Source organism: Clavelina lepadiformis, chromosome 3, assembly GCF_947623445.1.
Source record: "Clavelina lepadiformis chromosome 3, kaClaLepa1.1, whole genome shotgun sequence".
NCBI lineage: Eukaryota > Metazoa > Chordata > Ascidiacea > Aplousobranchia > Clavelinidae > Clavelina > Clavelina lepadiformis.
In genome coordinates, this window is record NC_135242.1 from 21,489,175 (window position 1) to 21,507,214 (window position 18,040).

General features: G+C 37.2%; 3 protein-coding genes and 1 long non-coding RNA gene across 4 annotated transcripts; 1 reads left to right on the forward strand and 3 right to left on the reverse strand.

Annotated features, from left to right (window-relative positions):
* Positions 1-20: 20 nt before the first annotated feature.
* LOC143450152 (PDZ and LIM domain protein 7-like) lies at positions 21-3,019 on the reverse strand. Its single transcript, XM_076950588.1, has 8 exons — positions 2,861-3,019; positions 2,567-2,721; positions 2,386-2,489; positions 2,121-2,274; positions 1,064-1,247; positions 776-896; positions 266-381; positions 21-112 (listed from the first exon to the last, which is right to left on the reverse strand). The coding sequence occupies exons 1-8, from the start codon at positions 2,951-2,953 to the stop codon at positions 38-40; spliced, it is 1,002 nt and encodes a 333-aa protein (XP_076806703.1). The 5' UTR covers positions 2,954-3,019; the 3' UTR covers positions 21-37.
* Positions 3,020-3,912: 893 nt separating this feature from the next.
* Positions 3,913-4,918, reverse strand: LOC143449855 (uncharacterized). Its single transcript, XM_076950181.1, has 3 exons — positions 4,676-4,918; positions 4,395-4,545; positions 3,913-4,037 (listed from the first exon to the last, which is right to left on the reverse strand). The coding sequence occupies exons 1-3, from the start codon at positions 4,808-4,810 to the stop codon at positions 3,913-3,915; spliced, it is 411 nt and encodes a 136-aa protein (XP_076806296.1). The 5' UTR covers positions 4,811-4,918.
* Positions 4,919-5,250: 332 nt separating this feature from the next.
* Positions 5,251-11,551, reverse strand: LOC143449548 (uncharacterized). The gene is made up of 3 exons (XR_013114585.1): positions 11,435-11,551; positions 8,045-8,236; positions 5,251-5,592 (listed from the first exon to the last, which is right to left on the reverse strand). It is a non-coding gene; the product is annotated as an uncharacterized LOC143449548 (long non-coding RNA).
* A 332-nt stretch (positions 11,552-11,883) lies between these two features.
* On the forward strand, positions 11,884-17,691 carry LOC143450715 (cubilin-like). The gene is made up of 15 exons (XM_076951370.1): positions 11,884-12,068; positions 12,251-12,348; positions 12,424-12,515; positions 12,729-12,862; positions 12,961-13,132; positions 13,587-13,741; positions 14,206-14,384; positions 14,490-14,640; positions 14,810-15,006; positions 15,130-15,277; positions 15,489-15,694; positions 15,948-16,083; positions 16,253-16,428; positions 16,566-16,716; positions 16,904-17,691. Exons 1-15 carry the CDS (start codon positions 12,005-12,007, stop codon positions 17,077-17,079), a joined length of 2,235 nt encoding a protein of 744 aa, XP_076807485.1. The 5' UTR covers positions 11,884-12,004; the 3' UTR covers positions 17,080-17,691.
* Positions 17,692-18,040: the final 349 nt, after the last annotated feature.

The following is an 18,040-nucleotide window of genomic DNA, read 5'->3' on the forward strand; positions in this document are numbered from 1 at the left end:
AGGATTGCCATGACAACAACCACGCTTGATTAGTTGTTTATTTGCAGTTATGGCAACAAGGCATGTTGTTACGTCGGACGAAACGTTTTCCGTCGAGATTTCTGTGACATTTCTAAAAACAAGAAGTTCAAAAAAATAACAAATGGATTAGTTTTCTGTGGGTGAAATTGGTTGTTGCAGTTTTTTCGATTTTCGTTGGCGACAGAACAGAAATTCCGCTTCAAAAAATTTGATTGCAAACTGTGGAAATGGTTTGTGACTATACCTGGCAGTTGAAGCAACGATGGTGCCATTTCTGGTCAATGGCTTTTAGCTCTTTGTCTCCTGGTCCAATCAGCTTTCCGCACGCACAACACATTGCCGCAAATAATCTTTTATGATCTAAAAATAATTGCGTCGTCATATGAATACGTCATGTCACGGAAAATATCTATAGTTGTTGATGATGCAGAGACAATCACGTTCGCTCAAGCCCTTTCCTTTGGGACTTAATTTTATTATTTGCTTCTTGTCAACCTGTGGTTTGCTCTCATTCATTCACGATTGCCACAACCTTTTATGACGTAGAAAAGTGTGTCTTGCGTCGGTATTTGTTTATGATTAGCTGGTTAACATTTGTGCATGCGATTGTCCTTCAAAGCGGTGGAACACTTTATGTTAGCTGACTTCATATGCAGAGTGTAGTTTTTGCATAGATCTAATTTGCACCGTTTTACTAATACCAAAAATTTTACTGGGGATGCAAATTTCTTGCTAAAACCAACACCATACAAACCTTCTTCGCAGTAGACTTCCCCCATTTCCATCTGGAAAATTCCGTCATAGATCGGCTTCTGGCAAGCAGCGCAGGTGAAGCACTCCAAGTGCCACTGGCAGTTCAAGGCTCGGAACGCTTCCTAAAGAACCAATTCAATTTCAATATAAAATGGTTGATTGAATTAATGCGAACGAATAAACGAGAGTTTCACCGGTTGTTAAAGTGCAGATAATATCTTTGTAAAATTATACTATTAACATTGCAACTTTAACTAACCTGCTAAAACATCTCACATTGCATTTTTACCGTAAAGATCGGCTTCTTGCACTTGAGGCAAACAGCGGAAAAATACTTGTCGTGACAAGAAATACAATAAGGCTTCCCGCTTTCAACCAGGAATCCAACGTCTAAACTGCCTTGACAGTTGGGGGCAGCGCATGTAAAACAGCTTTTATGAAAATTCAATCCTTCTACGCTGGAATATTCCCCCCTACATTGAAAAAGGTTAGTGAATGGCTTGTAATGGAAAGTGGGTATATGGCACCTGAACTTGAGAGTTTGACCCACTTCACTACAATAAGTACTTGTTGAAATGTTTATTGCGGGTAATGATATATGAATCTCATGAGGTCGTTGTCTGCTTTTCTCAGCCACAGATTTAATTGTTCACCTTGACGGCTTATTGTCTAATGACTAGCTTCAATTAGCAGTGATCAATATTATAATGAATTGTTTTCCACTGCTGTATTGTAGGACCGAAGTCCTTGTTACCTTGTGAAGATGACAATAAAGTTGTCTATCTTGACACTGAACTTATCCAAATAGAATTCAACAGTGGTTGCATACGAATGACAACTGTATATACTGATTATATTGAAGTTTCTTTGAACAATTACATTTAGACAAAACTTTGGCACAGCAACAGCATGAAGACGTCCATGTTATAGGGTTGATCTTAGTAGAATGAATGCATTGAACAGCTGTGCATAACTCACGCAAGATAGGCAGGCGCGATATTTATGTCACGACTTAAAACGGAAAACAGAAAGTTATCGGTACGCAATGCTATCTATCATTGACGTCATGTTTCGTAAAGCAGACGTCTGAAAATAAGAATTCTATATTTTATTCGATTCGTAGCCTATATTATAATATGCCTTTATTGTCACAGGCTGAATGGAATGGCTTAAAAAATGAAGTAAGTATAAAATTGACTTATATGACAATCAGCACTTTTGCGAGGTAAATTGTTATATCGAAGTTTACAACATTTTATTGAGATTTTCAAAAAATAATATAATCAATGTTGGGGCTTACGTAAATGTGACTGCGTTAAAAAACCCAAGGCTTTTTAAAAACCTACTCGATTGGTTGTGTGCAGTTGTTACAGATGACGTCATCTGATTTTGGAAGGAATTTTCTCGGTTCCAGCACGTCGTGTTCAGGAGGGGCGACAGTGGGAGGTGCGTCAGCTGATTGAAACTTCGTCCCTTGGGTCACCAGACCGCCTTCGGCACCTGTTAAGTTAATTTACGAACATAAAACCGTAATTCCACGTAGTTTTATATAAAGCATATGCTATACGTGGGCATATCTCCACTTTGCAGACAATAAAACAGTAAACCCACGCATTTGTCCCACAGGTCGAGGTTGTTCGAGTTGTTTTGCGAGTTCGGCCCAGGTGGGGTCTGTTGCCTGCATTCGGCCTGGTTTCGCATCCCATGCTGTCGCCCTTGGAACGTTCACAAACAACTTACATTACCAAATAATGTTACAACATGTGAAATACAATATACTCATAGCTCTCACAGTTTTAGCACAAGTTCCAGTCCCCCATGCTGCGATGTTCTAACCATGGCTTCTGCTTCCTGCCTGGTTGAATCTATGAGAAGTGCTCCGTTTATTGCGAGCAAAATATCCCGGCTTTTCAAACCCGCTTTGGCTGCTGGTGAACCCGGCGTAACCTAAATGAAACAAATGGAGTATAGGCCTAGACATCGGCTAAAATTTATTCCCCTGACTCTTGTGTCATGTCGCAAACAATTTGATTTCAACTAAAATGTTATTTACCCATAAGTCCAGTTCCTATCAGTATTTGCTTACCCGGGTAACAACAATATTTTGGTCGACATCGGCGCCCCCAGTAATCCTAAAACCCCACGGCGGACCCTCAACTAACTTGACCTTCCTTGACATTACCGTTTGGTATCTAGCTAATACTGCCTCGCTGTAGCTCTTACCCTTACTGCGCAAATGTCTGCTCAGCTCAGGCGGTAGCAGCTGGAAATGGGAACATGTACAAGCGCAAGGCGATAACAGATGCCAATCACGTGATTTATCACAACGTCACGCCCATCGGGTCGAACAAGAGAAGGGTCGCTGCAAATGACCGTACCTCAATATGGACAATGGTAACATTGCAACATAACAATGGCGATTTTGAGGACATTTAAGTTTTCGTTAAGTTTCATAAGCTTTTAACTCCAAATAAAGATAAAATATTTGGCCGTGTTTTTAATCTTATACTTTTTAATTTATCGTGAAAGCTGAGTAAAAATTGCATGATTTGAAAAATGATACAAATTAAAAAGTAGTTAAATCGTCTGTCTGTCCGGTCATCCGCCAACATGATTTCTATAAGCGCTCCAAATCAAGTTACACAGCATAGCGCTTTCGAGTTCTTTACACCGAGGCAAGAAATACGTGAAGGATATTTATTTGCAATTTGAAATGCGTTTTAATTTATCACAGGTCAAAAATTTTAGATTGTAAGTCACAAAAAACTTATTTAAACACAATAATCTGTATACGATGATTTAAGAATCTTATTCCATACATGCAAGAGCTCACAAACATTCCGTTATGTTAATATCGCACACTGGTTATAAGTTATAACAAAGTATTGAGGACAAACATATGGATAAAAATACATACATAAAAGATATGTAAAAATGCTGAATAAGCAACAGTTTTACCTTTCGCATCGGCCTGTGGCCCGCGCTTAACATCGCAAAAAAATCAAAATATTACGACTAAATTTAAGTTGGGTTTTTTAATTTGTCAGTTATTCAAGTCGTTGCAACAATGAAAGACGTTCAGTTCAAGCTCGTTGCCTCCCATCTAACTTCACATTCTGCTTGTCCAACGAAATATGACTATCCAGAAGTTGTGATTATGCGGTCACAAACGACATTGCTTGAAGAATTGTTGGAATAATCAAGCGATGAAAAATGATGCATTGTTGTTTTTGCTCCCAACAGGGAACCACAGTTTATCCCAACTGTGACAAACAAAACTTAATTGATGCGTTTGAAGTAACGATATCTAAGACATATATGGTGGATAAACATAATCAAAAATATAACATTTAACATGGTTTTGTCTAAAATCCTTGAAAAACAAAGGCATGTCTCTTAACTAAAGCGCAACCACTCATAGTTCACTTTAGCCTGAACAAACAAACTAAATCGGTTTTGAGTTAGTTGCTTTAGGCCGAAAAGCTGTTTAAGATGTGAGCCTATGCCCTATAGTCTCCAGGGTATTTTCACCAAGTAGCCTACAAGTCGTTGGAAGTCAAAGTTGATACTCGCAAAAACCCATCAGTTAGCATTGGAAATATTTCACCACATAAAGCTACCTTGTCCATATGTAGCAACGAATCCTCGACTTCTTGCAGAGAAAGCTTTGGGTGCTGTGTAGTGAAGCTGAATTGTATTTCGGCTACTTGTCAGTCGAAATGTTTTGTCAACGCCGCTAGCACGACCGAAATTAATATCTCCGCTCGGTACCTGAATAATTAACACGTTTTTGGTGTATTTGGACGACCGTTTTACTGAAAAGAATTAGCCATTTTTATTGAAAATGATTCGGATTGCTCTAATTCACAATTATTTGTAGTCTAATGTATTTCGGCATCACCTCTACAAATCCTTTCTGTGTAAAAGTTTGCAAAGTCATTCGTATATTCTTGCCAGGTTGGGCGTGCAAAGTGTAAGTGCATCGTTGGTTAATGTTGAAAGGAAAACCTTCGTAGTCAGGCGAGGCAAGCTTCATTGAAGCGGAACCGGTGAGATTGTAAGTGACGTTGCATGGAACTAGTGACAAGACAATGTGTCAGTCAGAGTTTCGCGTTTATTAAAGCATTAAAAATAAGAAATAACTACTAAAATCTTTGGCTGTAACAGTTTGCTTTATGTGATATACAAAAACACAATTACAGTTTATATAACTTGCTGTTATACAAAGCTACTAACTTACCTTGCTTGTAAGAAGCTTGGAAAGCAAACGACTTGAAGTTGTAGGAATATTGACGAATCGCGAACCGATTTTCGCTGGACACGAAAGTTTTACTGTCGTTTATAAATTTTTTCACACGCTTCAGTCCATCAAATATCTATTAAAAACAATAAACAACAAATTTAATTGTACGACAGTGTTAAAAACGTGGACCAAAGCTTCGTTTTAGGTTCTGCAGATGTTACATAGGATCAACAGCTGTTTTGGTTAAGAATGTTTCAATTGAAAACGTGATACAAAAATCAGTTAACCTCCACAAAGTCACCATAAGTATCGCGCACTACAAAAGTTTCCAGTCGTAAGCCACTACAAATATCATAAAATAAAAGGATTCTTTTCCTCAATGTATTCGAACTCGTAGAAGGGTGATTGAGGAATTTTGCCGTATGCTGTTATATTGAGAACCACTGCGTAACCTGGTGATGACCTGATATACCAGTAGCAAATAACCGGTTTTGAACCTCTCGAAAGTTGACCTTCAAATGAAAAGTTAGTCCAATTATCCGCAGCTCTAAACTCATCGTGGCACGGGTGATATGCTAAAAAAAGAATAAAATGTTGTTATCTTTGGAAAATGTTTTGTTAAAATGCAAGACATAGCTTTCAAGAGTCAGAATGTAATCTATAATGGATTTTTCTGGAATATTTGCGAATGTTTTGTGGCATAGGTTAGTGCTTTATAAAGGACAAAAACACATTATAAAATGGTCTTACTGAGACTGATGTTGCAAATCTGGTACATAAACTTACTTCTACCCAAATGCGCACGGAATCCAAGTTGTCCTATGTTTATAGTAAAAAGGGACATTTCTCGAGCACCAATTTCTTACCAGATTTACCCCAGAATCAAAAAAACCTGTTGTTATAATATGGTTGTCATAACCGTCAGAAAAAGTATATCTATGTATAAAGTGAGGCAGAAGCCCCCTGCTTTTTGTTCCGAAGATAAATGAGATGAATGGTAACTTGGAATGTCGCTAATTGAGTGCCACGACCTAGATTTAAGCCTACAAGTTTGCAAAAACACTATTACACATATATATTTGCGTAATTTTGTTTGTTTTCCGTTTTTACGTAATTGTACAACTTTGTACTATCAAATTTTAGTAAATGTTACTTTTCTGTGATTTTTCTGCTGTTAATTTTTTGTTTCCGGTGTTTATGGTTCACAAGGAAAAATATTTTAAGGCGATGATGTTTCGTTGAGATAGTAAAAAGATTCGGTATAATTTGTTATCAAATCAATGTCGAAGTTCAAATTAATTGTACTTGGGAATGTGAAAGACCTACGCACGTGCTGTACCAACACTGTGGACGCCCTTAGTGCGTTTAAGGAATTACTAATACTAATTTTCCTACGAATTCTTTTATCTGTTTGTCATTGCCATCACTTTATACACTCGCGTAATTAGTTTGCAGCATCGCTCACACAAACGCAAACACGCTAATTGCTTTTCTTTATTCCTAAACGTTTCTTATCCCGGCGTAGCCTAAAGCTAATTATCTCCGCATGCTTTAAATTCCTGAGTTCGAATATATAAATTATTGCTGTGTTCTTTAGCAGCGCGATTTGGGACGTTTGCAATTAAACATCATGCCGTTCTTTTTTATGTTAAGAATGTATTTGGTTTTGTGCCTTTGGTACATGGTAGCAACCGATGATGACAAAGACGGTGACGGTAATTTGAGAACCGCTTTTCTTTTCACCCCACTCCAGATTATGGCAACTTCAAATCTAGAAAGACTTGTCGTCTGTATGATTCCTTTATACTATAGATATAACATGATTTTGACCGCTTTCGGTTATTAGATATTGCTACATCCCATTGAGCCGTTCTGTATTTTGCCGAGTCTTTTTCGAGGTTTTGTAATTGGTGTTATGATTCCTACTAAGGATGATTTTTTATGTGCTTGCCTAGAGTTATATTTTCGAACAGCATATTTATGGAAAATTGGATTAAGATTTTCCTTCACATTTTGAAACCTTGTTTTTATTGCGTAATTGAATTAGCCTACTTAATGGATTTATGAATGTAGTCAAAAGGGTTGTGAGGAAGAAGATGTCAATTGCTCTCCAGTGACACCAATTGTGGATTTGATTTAACTCGACGAGAAAATACTGCAACCGTGAACTAAGTTACACCTTTTTTGGTAACGCTCTGCGCCTAAATTCATTGGCTTCGTTTGCTGTTTTAGAGATCTTTCATTTCTCCACTCAATTTGCCATTTTTAGCTTTTGTATAGTGCTATAGATTTCATGTACTTTCCGCTTTTAGGTACTATATCGAAGTTAAGCAATCGCTTTTGACTTCATGTTTTTAGTTCTGAATTTCTCGTATGCGATCGTTTAAATAAAAGCACCCAATCGATGTTTCGAATTGTTACCTTGCTATCAGTAGAAATATGTGTGATGCCACCTGCCTCCTCAAGACTTTATGACGTAGACTGTACGGAATGCTCTCTTGGGGTTAGATTAAACAGGGTACAAATTTGAACAAAAAACGAATTGGTATTTATAACTTATTTGGTAGAATTGCACTTGGTTAATTCCAAAAAAACTTAATCAGACAACCATGATTAGTAGGCTACTGTAATAATAGCTTGGTACACTTTCCATCAAACCTGTTCCTATCTCATATTAGGTATGCTATCATAGCCATTGCGCAAAACAAAGAGATAAAACCCAAAGTCAACTCAAAACATTTATATCTATAATTTGAGAAAAGGCTAAATTCGGATCGACATTGATTTTCATGGATTTACATAGATTTTTTAGGTTTATTTTTATTTTGTTAGAAAGGGAAAAAATCGTCTTGCTCTTCTACCTAAATTTTTTACTTTTTTTGTTTAATTAATTTCAATTTGGCTATTTCAATTTTAGTTAATTTCGTCTTCATTAGTTCAATTGTACAGATGGTTAATTTTGATTAAATCAATGATTACTTAGTACTTAGCAATATTTGGTTAAATCCATTTTGCTATTACTCAAACCTTTCATCATCTTGTGACGATTACGTCATGACTCACGAGTTGTTTTTGAGATGTTTGGAATTTAATTTGGGATATTGTAATTCAGTTGTTTACTAGACTTCAGTTTTCCTTAATGACGTCATTAGACTCACGTCTAGACCACCAGCTGGCTAGACTCACGTAAATCCTGAGTATTTAGGAAGCTGCCGGAAGCTGTAAAAAAAGTTGCAAAAGTTGCAAAAACTTGCCCTACTAATCACCTAATCCTAATCCTAATCACTTACCTTATATAATATATATAGGTATCTATATATAGATATAGTCATAAGTAAAACTAAATTTTATGAATTTCTTCACGTTTAAGGGGTCACTTCCCAATAAAACGACAATTTTGTGCCGGCAACACAGTGATTGTGACCGTGTCGCACTCAATGCGTCATATTAAAAAAAGTAAAAATTTTCCGGTCCAATGCGCATGTGACGTCGATGTGGAGTAGTTCGTCGTTGCTTTGACGACAGCTGGTTCCAGGTCTAGGCTAAGTTGTAAATTTTGTGTGGGTTTGAATTTTTGTTTTTTTGGAGTATTTGTCATAAAATGTTAAGCTAAAAACTTGTTGTAAAGTTTAGGCAATTGTTATAGAAAACTGAGTACATGGATTTTGTCCAAATTAAGACTGTAGACAGACATAACCTAGGTCTTGTTGCAAGCCAAAATTCAGGGTAGGTTTATGATGTAGTTTTGCGTTGGTAGCTTCTTGATTTAATTTACTTTGCATTGAAAAGCCTATCTCTTTGAATTTGGACTTGACCCCTTAAGCAAATAACAGAAGTTTACTTTAGTACTTAAAATTTAGTTGAAAGTAGCTTATAGTTAATACACTACAGAGACGTAGGCGTAGCTAGGCCTCGAAATCAGCTTGATTTTCATCTAGACTACGCTAGCTTGATTTTCATCTAGACTACGCTAGCTACCTTTTCATCTTGTCAGATTTGAAAGTCAGGAGAAGATTCCGGAAACACCGACATGGTGGAATCTATCTAGTGATTCGAGAAAAGTGCCATTTTATCTATTTGCATTTCACATTAAGCACAGTTGTCGTGGCCGAGTGGTTAAGGCGACAGACTCGAAATCTGTTAGGCCCTGCCCGTGTAGGTTCGAATCCCGCCGACAACGCCGATATTACTTTTGCAATTTCATATGGATATTCGGAAAAGTGCGATTTTATCTATTTCATCTATGCATTAAGCACAGTTGTCGTGGCCGAGTGGTTAAGGCGACAGACTCGAAATCTCTTGGGCCCTGCCCGCGTAGGTTCGAATCCCGCCGACAACGCCGATATTACTTTTGCAATTTCATATGGATATTCGGAAAAGTGCGATTTTATCTATTTCATCTATGCATTATGCACAGTTGTCGTGGCCGAGTGGTTAAGGCGACAGACTCGAAATCTCTTGGGCCCTGCCCGCGTAGGTTCGAATCCCGCCGACAACGCCGATATTACTTTTGCAATTTCATATGGATATTCGGAAATGTGGTATTTTATCTATTTCATCTATGCATTATGCACAGTTGTCGTGGCGGAGTGCTTAAGGCGACAGACTCGAAATCTCTTGGACCCTGCCCGCGTAGGTTCGAATCCTGCCGACAATGCAGATAATACTTTTGCAATTTCATATGGATATTCGTAAATGTGGCATTTTAACTATTTCATCTATGCATTAAGCACAGTTGTCGTGGACGAGTGGTTAAGGCGACAGGCTCGAAACCTCTTGGGCGCAGCCCGCGTAGGTTCGAATCCTGCCGACAACGCCGATATTACTTTTGCAATTTCATATGGATATTCGGAAATGTGCGATTTTATCTATTTCATCTATGCATTAAGCACAGTTGTCGTGGCCGAGTGCTTAAGGCGACAGACTCGAAATCTCTTGGACCCTGCCCGCGTAGGTTCGAATCCTGCCGACAATGCAGATATTACTTTTGCAATTTCATATGGATATTCGTAAATGTGCCATTTTAACTATTTCATCTATGCATTAAGCACAGTTGTTGTGGACGAGTGGTTAAGGCGACAGGCTCGAAATCTCTTGGGCCCAGCCCGCGTAGGTTCGAATCCTGCCGACAATGCAGATATTACTTTTGCAATTTCATATGGATATTCGTAAATGTGCCATTTTAACTATTTCATCTATGCATTAAGCACAGTTGTTGTGGACGAGTGGTTAAGGCGACAGGCTCGAAATCTCTTGGGCCCAGCCCGCGTAGGTTCGAATCCTGCCGACAACGCCGATATTACTTTTGCAATTTCATATGGATATTCGTAAATGTGCCATTTTAACTATTTCATCTATGCATTAAGCACAGTTGTTGTGGACGAGTGGTTAAGGCGACAGGCTCGAAATCTCTTGGGCCCAGCCCGCGTAGGTTCGAATCCTGCCGACAACGCCGATATTACTTTTGCAATTTCATATGGATATTCGGAAATATGGTATTTTAACTATTTCATCTATGCATTAAGCACAGTTGTCGTGGCCGAGTGGTTAAGGCGACAGACTAGAAATCTGCTGTGCTCTGCCCGCTTAGGTTCGAATTCTGGCGACAACGCGGAATTGGAATCACGCTTCCATAAGTGATTTGCGAAAAGTGCGAGTTTATCTATTTGCATTCAACCTTAAGCACAGTTGTGGTGTATTTTTTTTAAAAACCAATAAAAAATCAGGGTGGGCGGGGGTAACTCATAGCACAGTGGAAAAACCGGAGAACGTCGACAGACAAGCTGCAGGTTCAAACCAGAGAGCCGCAGAGCGACGAGCCAACAACCGTTTGATGACCATTTGACCGTCTAGACCAGGGGTGTCAAACTCAATCGCACCAAGGGCCAAAACTGAAAACTTATTTAACCCCGCGGGCCGAAAGGACAAAACTTGATTAAACGTTTCGTGACACGAGTACAAGAATTGGAACAGGCAGCGAAACAACACCAAATTTTTGATATTTTTGACTGGGCTATTTTTGATTATTCTTCTCTTACATCATTATGTTTCATTCCTCTCCTTGCAAAAGCATTAAAGAATTAACAAATAATAATGAAAAAAGCAGCCCAGATTACTAGTGTTAGAATAAATCGATTTATTCTATCGTATGATGGGGCAACTGCTGTGATGCTGTATTGTGAGATTTGTTAAAATCATGTTTCTTGCTTGAATAAAGTAACTTATACTGTAAAATAATCTCGCGGGGCGGAAATAGTTCAATGTATAAAATAACATTGCGGGCCAAATTTTATTGTAAAGTGGGCCGGATGTGGCCCGTGGGCCGGGAGTTTGACACCTATGGTCTAGACCACCAGCTGGCTAGACTCACGTCTACTAATACTATTACCGTATAATAAACTTAAACTAGATACATACCTTCTAATCCAAATCTATAACTTCACAGCTAAAGTCAATATTCTGCGTGCTTATTCTCCAAACCAAACAGTTCTTACTTTTGAAAACGAACTGGGCCACCTTCTTACGACAAAATGGTTTATTATTATCTAAAAGATTGTTTTGCGCTTTCACAATTGGTTTTTCGCTTTCACATTTCACATATTGTTTTGTTTTGTTTTCTAACACATGTCTTTTCCGCCTTCACTAAAGTGCATTGTACCATGAAACTTTTTCATTTCATCGGATGTGATTATAGTTCACTAATAAAAGCTCATAATTAAGTCAATTGCGGAAGTATTTGGCTTTTGCTTGTGGGGTATTTTTCAATACCAGCTATTTTTTGGCATTGTAGGAAGTATTGGGTGCACCAGACTTGGCAGCGCGTAGATTACTTTATAAACTTGGTTGCCACACGATTAACTTTTTCTCGTTTCGCACGAAAAATGCCTGACAGGTAACGGAAAGATCAGAAAATTTGTTCCAGTCGTGAGCTAGCTACTTTGCAAAGCTATACAGGCTATTGCTATAAAGGTTATTTATAAGCTTAGAATGCAGCTTAATAGATGGTTTGTGTCGTTTTGTGTTCTTCTATTTGCTGTTTCTGCAATTAACGGTAAGACTTTATTTTCAAAAAAATGTTTATCAATTAATAGTAAAAGTACAACGAGTCCAGAAAAAAAATGTTCGATAATGTAAATTTAAAGTGGGCAGAAAACCAGAATATCTTCCACATTCTTTTGAAAAAGTTTCATGACTCGCTATCAATTAAAATGAAATAGTTATCTTTTCTTGCAGCATGTCGCTTTCAACAGCTGCCGAGATATCGAAGAAAAAGCATAAGATTTAGGACTCGCAAACTCAGACCTTATTTCAGCCAGTGCCTTACCAGCAAGGTATGTTTTATATTAACTGAACTTTTACTTACAGAAGCAACCAGCTAAAGAATCATACAAAGGTTTTATTTTTAGGCGGAAAAAACTTACAAAAGTTGGAATTCGATCGTAGATTTTGTGGTTCTTGATACTCACTGGTTCACGGAGGTCGAAGACGGCACTTGCGCGTGAGTTTATGCCCAAGATGCCTGCTTCAGAAAAGGCAATTATTACCACAGAGTTTATAACAAACTTCGTGCAGCCACCAAGTTCGCCTTGCATTAAATGCCTATATGATTTACCTAAAACGCATATGAACTTGTTTAAACTGTTAATGACAAAAAGTAAATTTAAAATCTAAAAGATTTTATTTACTTAAATAAATTTCACTAATCATGTAGTAAAGCCGCTGGACGCAACAACACAAAATGTTGGAGATCAGCTGTTAAAGAAATGCTTCGTTCAAATTCTGCTCTTCTTCCATATTTACTTCAATGTATGAAGCATCGCAAACTTAAAGAAAATTCAACATCAAGTGTGTAGTATATGACAGATTTTGTTCAAAGCTAAGTTGTTAAAGTTTTGCTGCAGCAAAATGCACATTTTTCTTCAATTTTGTTTCATTAAAAATAGAAAAGAAGGAAGGAAGAAATTCAGTTGATGAGACATCATGTGCTAGTAAGACTATCCCCAGGAAATATGAGAATTGTTTCAAAAACTCAATGAAAAAGTCAGACAAAAAGAGAAGAAGATTTCATCTCGCATCAGTGCTTGAGTTTCTGGAGGATCACTGGATTTGTGAAAAGTAGAAGTGCTTCTTTCTTCTTATAGATTTGAGACATTGATTCTTGCGTTTTATTGCTGGAATTTACATGTGGACTAAGCAGTTTGCCAACGAAACCTGAAGTCTGTTAGAGTTGTTTCAAATATTTAACTCATGTGAGAATTTCCAAGTTGGAGATTTGCTTATTTGACAAAGCCAAGAGTTATTTATTCTAACTTAGCCTATACTGACCTAAAATCGTGTATTTCATATATTCAATGTACGGCTTATGTTAGCACATACGTAATTTTCTTTAACCAGAATGATAAAAACGAAATGAAACATTAACTCAGTTTTCTCCTTGCAAGTAAAAAACCGTGTATTTGGCAAATTTTTATTATCATCTAAGTCTAAAATGTTTTCAAATTTTTTCGTTTTCATTTCCGTATTATTTTATTATTTGATTGCCTGGATCAATTAGTTAAATCTATCACAGCCCGATTATGACGAAAACCTGTTTCACGAAATCCAACGTCACCTGTCACACGCAAAGCTGGCTTCGACGGATGGCGAGGTTGACAAAACCAACATCGACAATCAAAACGATTTTAAATAAATGCAACGCAAAGATTTTTCCCCGTCCTGTTTCAGGTTTGAGCAACTTGATGTTAACGCCAGGTTTTGAACATTATGTTTAGGTTAACTTTAACCAAAGCAATTGACCTCAGTATAAAATGTTTTATCTTAATTGAAATGAATGTTTTTTCAACTTTGTTTATAAGACTATATTTAGTGTGAAATGTTTGTTACGGTATAAAATAAAAAACGTACGTAAAGCTTTTTGGCACAAAGATATGTCACTGCTAATACAACTGTTTTCACAAATAAAAGTAAAAATAATAAACATTTTCAACTTTTCAACGCAGAAATGTTTATCCATTCTATTTCAGGTCTAAGTAATGTGTTAATGACCGTCTTAGATTATCACCTTTGATACAAATGTGTCTTTAAGAAACTTGCGAAGCAATGCCTGCCACCTTTGAACCTCTCGCACTATGGCTTTTGCTACAACTGTTTTCGTCAATGAAATTAAAAGAATGTTTGAACTTTGTCAGAGACCTGTGAAGAAAGTTATCCAACGTTGGGGATGCAAAGTTCAGTGATGACGTCACCCGATTACCCTGATAGAGAGAACCACAATTTTGACTGCTTGTACCGATTTGAATCTCAAATCTCACTTGGGTTGGAATTAAAAGTGGAAGTTGATACTGAAAGTTGCTGTGACTTTGTGACGGTGGGAAAAAGACTGTCTTAATTATATTGATCACAAATCTTACTTTTGTGCAATGATTTCTTCTAACACTGCCAAATATTTCCTTACTTTTTCTGTTCTCTGTAGGTTTTTTTGAAAAATTCAACCGTCCTAGCAAAACTCTCTGGTAACGTGACAAGAACATTTGAAGTTGATTTTAACGTCAGAGAAATATTTGTTCAATATCACACAGATGAGAATGTGCCAAGCAAAGGGTTTCGAATTATTCGAAGAAATGGTAAGTCGATTTGTGTTGTTTAAATTTAAAAAATGATAAAAAGATGTTTTAGATATTAACGTCATTAAATGTGACGTAATGCTGATGGCCTAAACAACTTAACAATATTTTAGTTATCCGTACATTGGTCTAAATCGGTCAAAAATATTTATTTGTAATTATTTTCTAGTTTGCAAATACAACCTACCCGCTCTTGGATCTGTATGGATGATACATCCCCCAACTTATTATCATCTCAGAAAGATAAACTTGCAAACATTTGGTCAGGAAATGGAATGCAAGTGGACGATCACTGCATCGCCTGGGACACAGGCTGTGCTTTACATAGAAAGAATTCGCATGAGCGTTTGCTGCGAACAGTTAGAGGTATGGCATAGCTTCGGTTTTGTAAAATTTATAAAACAAATTACATCACAATTGTAGAATAATTTGAAATTAATACAAAATTGTATTATTGTATTGTATTATTAAGTTGCAGTTTTGCCTTAGGTATTTGATGGTGCTATGCTTCTTGGGAATTACACTATTGCAAAATCAAGCAATATTCCAATTGTGTCTACGAATGGAAGTTTGACGATACGATATTATACCAACTCCACGAAGCCTAGAAATGGCTTTCGTGCCCATTTGGGTAGAAGTAAGTTTATGTACCATATTTGCAACACCAGACTTCGTAAGACCATTTTATAATGTGTTTTTGTTCTTTATAAAACATTAACCAATACCACAAAACATCCGCAAATATTCCAGAAAAATGCATTATAGACTACATTCTGATCATTGAAGCTATGTCTTGCATTTTAACCAAACGTTTTTCAAAGACAACAACATTTTATTCTTTTTTTTAGTGTATCCCCCATGCCACGATGAGTTTAGAGCTGCGGATAATTGGACAAACTTTTCATTGACCGAAGGTCAACTTATTTGGCGAGGTTACAAACCGGTTATTTGCTACTGGTATATCAGGTCATCACCAGGTTACGCAGTGGTTCTCAATATAACTGCGTACGGCAATATTCCTCCATCACCCTTCTACGAGCTCGACAACGTTGAGGTAAAGAAGCTTTCTGCGTTATACTAGCCTATTTGTAGTGGCTTAAAATTGGAAGCTTTTGTAGGGCGCGATACTTATGATAACTTTGCGAAAGTTTGCTGATTTTTGTATCGCGTTTTCAATTGAAAATCTCTCAACCAAAACAGTTGTTGATCCTATCTAACATCTGCAGAACTTAAAACAAAGCTTTGGTCCACGTTTTTCGTTTTAACCCTGTCATACAATTGAATTTGTTGTTTATTGTTTTCAACAGATATTTGATGGACCAAAGCTTGTGAAAAAATTCATAAACGACAGTAAAGCTTTCGTGTCCAGTGAAAATCGGTTCGCGATTCGTCAACATTCCTACATCTTCAAGTCGTTTGCTTTGCAAGCTTCTTACAAGCAAGGTAAGTTAGTAACTTTGTTTAACAGCAAGTTATATACACTGTAATTGTGTTTTTGTATATCACATTAAGCAAACTGTTACCGCGAGATATTTCTAGTTTAGTAGTTATTTCTTATTTTTAATGCTTTAATAAACGCGAAACTCTGACTGACACATTGCTTTGTCACTAGTTCCATGCAACGTCACTTACAATCTCACCGGTTCCGCTTCAATGAAGCTTTCATCGCCTGACTACGAAGGTTCTCCTTTCAACATTTACCAACGATGCACTTACACTTTGCACGCCCAACCTGGCAAGAATATACAATTGTCTTTGCAAACTTTTACACGGAAAGGATTTGTAGAGGTTATAACAAAATAGATTAGGCCACAAATAGTTTGAAATTAGAGCAAGCCGAATCATTTTCTATAAAGAGATCAGCGTTCAAACACTTTAGTGAAAGTTTGTTGTTTTGATACACTATCATGACGTTTTGTATTTAGGTACTTAGCGGAGATATTAATTTCGGTCGTGCTAGCGGCGTTTACAAAACTTTTCGACTGACAAGTAGCCGAAATACAATTCAGCTTCACTACACAGCACCCAAAGCTTTCTCTGCAAAACGTCGAGGATTCGTCGCTACGTATCGACAAGGTAACCTCATGTTCTCAGTTCGTGAATTGTTGTCGATATTCTAAAGTTAATGAGTATTTGCGAAAATTAACTTTGACACCTAGCCTCTTGTAGGCTATTTGGTGCAAATCCGTTGATTACTAGGCATACATCTTAAAGAGCTATTAAGTCTGAACTACCAAATTTAAAAAAGCTTTGTTGGTCGCAGTTCGTATAGCTTGTGGATCCCTGTTGGAGACCCATGCAACAGTTCAACCATTTTCTTCGCTTGGTTATGGAAATAGATCTTCAAACAATGTCGTTTGTGACCGCATAACCACCACCTCCCCTGATAATCAAATCTCTTTGGCCAAACAGAATCTGGAGTTAGACGGGAAGCAATGATCTCGAACCGAACGTGATAATATCTTTCGTTGCTAAAGTGATTTGAATAATTGCTACATTAAAAAACAATCATCATTTTTGTCGTAATACTTCGAAATTATATCGATGGCTTGAGCAAGCCACAAGCCGATGCGAATGAACGTCTGTATTTGGCTCAGCATCTATTTATACACTCCATTTTTTATGAGCTGTGTGTAGTAATAACAAAGGAAAATCTCTGTGTGTAGCATTTTGAAATCTTTTAATTCATCATATCACAAGTTTATTTACTTTGCATACGTTGCTTTTGTCACCTTAAGTTTCGATTTGTTGAGTTGCCTAAAGAATTAAACTGAAATGAAATTGCAAATAAAAAATGCTGCATACATTTGTTGCACTCAACGCAATTAACCTGCCATAACAAAAGGTCACATTCGAAGATCTGTAAAATCTGTCTTTGATCATCTTTAGATAGATGATAAAAGAATGATAAATGGATTGTTCTTTTGTGTCTTCATGAAGTCATTAGCTTTTCCACTATTTGAAAGATCCCAAAAATCCTCTTTGCGATGCTCCTTGATGTCGAAGTCTTATTCTCATAACGCTTGAAGATACTGCAATGGTATTATTGGTTTTCGATCCCGTGAACTGACTTTAGTAAAATGTATTCAATGACATTGGCGGTGATTCAAAGTCATATAAACATCTAAATGCTACTTGTTTTGTAGCGTCTCACCATCCATTGGAAGCGACGAGCTGCAAAGTTTGAGATGACAAAATGGGGTGAAGCCTGAAAATAAAGTTCATAAAACAGGGCATAATTCATGTTCTTAGTTTGAAGTTCGTACATCAGCTGTTTAATTATAAGTAGTGTCTTGTCCCATGACCTATTTTTCTCGATAGGTTAGTCAGGGTGGTCCAAATCTGCCAGCATTTGGGGCCACAATATTATTTTGAGCGTTGTTTGCGGGCCACACATAGT

Coding starts and splice junctions, on each gene's coding strand:
- LOC143450152 (XM_076950588.1), bottom strand. CDS start 2,953: ATGTCAAGGAAGGTCAAGTTAGTTGAGGGTCCGCCGTGGGGTTTTAGG. Junction 2,275..2,385: donor TCGACCTGTGGGACAAATGC/GTGGGTTTACTG, acceptor TTAACTTAACAG/GTGCCGAAGGCGGTCTGGTG. Junction 113..265: donor ATCGTTGCTTCAACTGCCAG/GTATAGTCACAA, acceptor TCTTGTTTTTAG/AAATGTCACAGAAATCTCGA.
- LOC143449855 (XM_076950181.1), bottom strand. CDS start 4,810: ATGAAGCTTGCCTCGCCTGACTACGAAGGTTTTCCTTTCAACATTAAC. Junction 4,546..4,675: donor CACAGAAAGGATTTGTAGAG/GTGATGCCGAAA, acceptor TTAATTATTCAG/GTACCGAGCGGAGATATTAA. Junction 4,038..4,394: donor CGTTGCTACATATGGACAAG/GTAGCTTTATGT, acceptor TGTTTGTCACAG/TTGGGATAAACTGTGGTTCC.
- LOC143450715 (XM_076951370.1), top strand. CDS start 12,005: ATGCAGCTTAATAGATGGTTTGTGTCGTTTTGTGTTCTTCTATTTGCT. Junction 13,133..13,586: donor GATCACTGGATTTGTGAAAA/GTAGAAGTGCTT, acceptor AATCTATCACAG/CCCGATTATGACGAAAACCT. Junction 16,084..16,252: donor GCAAGCTTCTTACAAGCAAG/GTAAGTTAGTAA, acceptor CTTTGTCACTAG/TTCCATGCAACGTCACTTAC.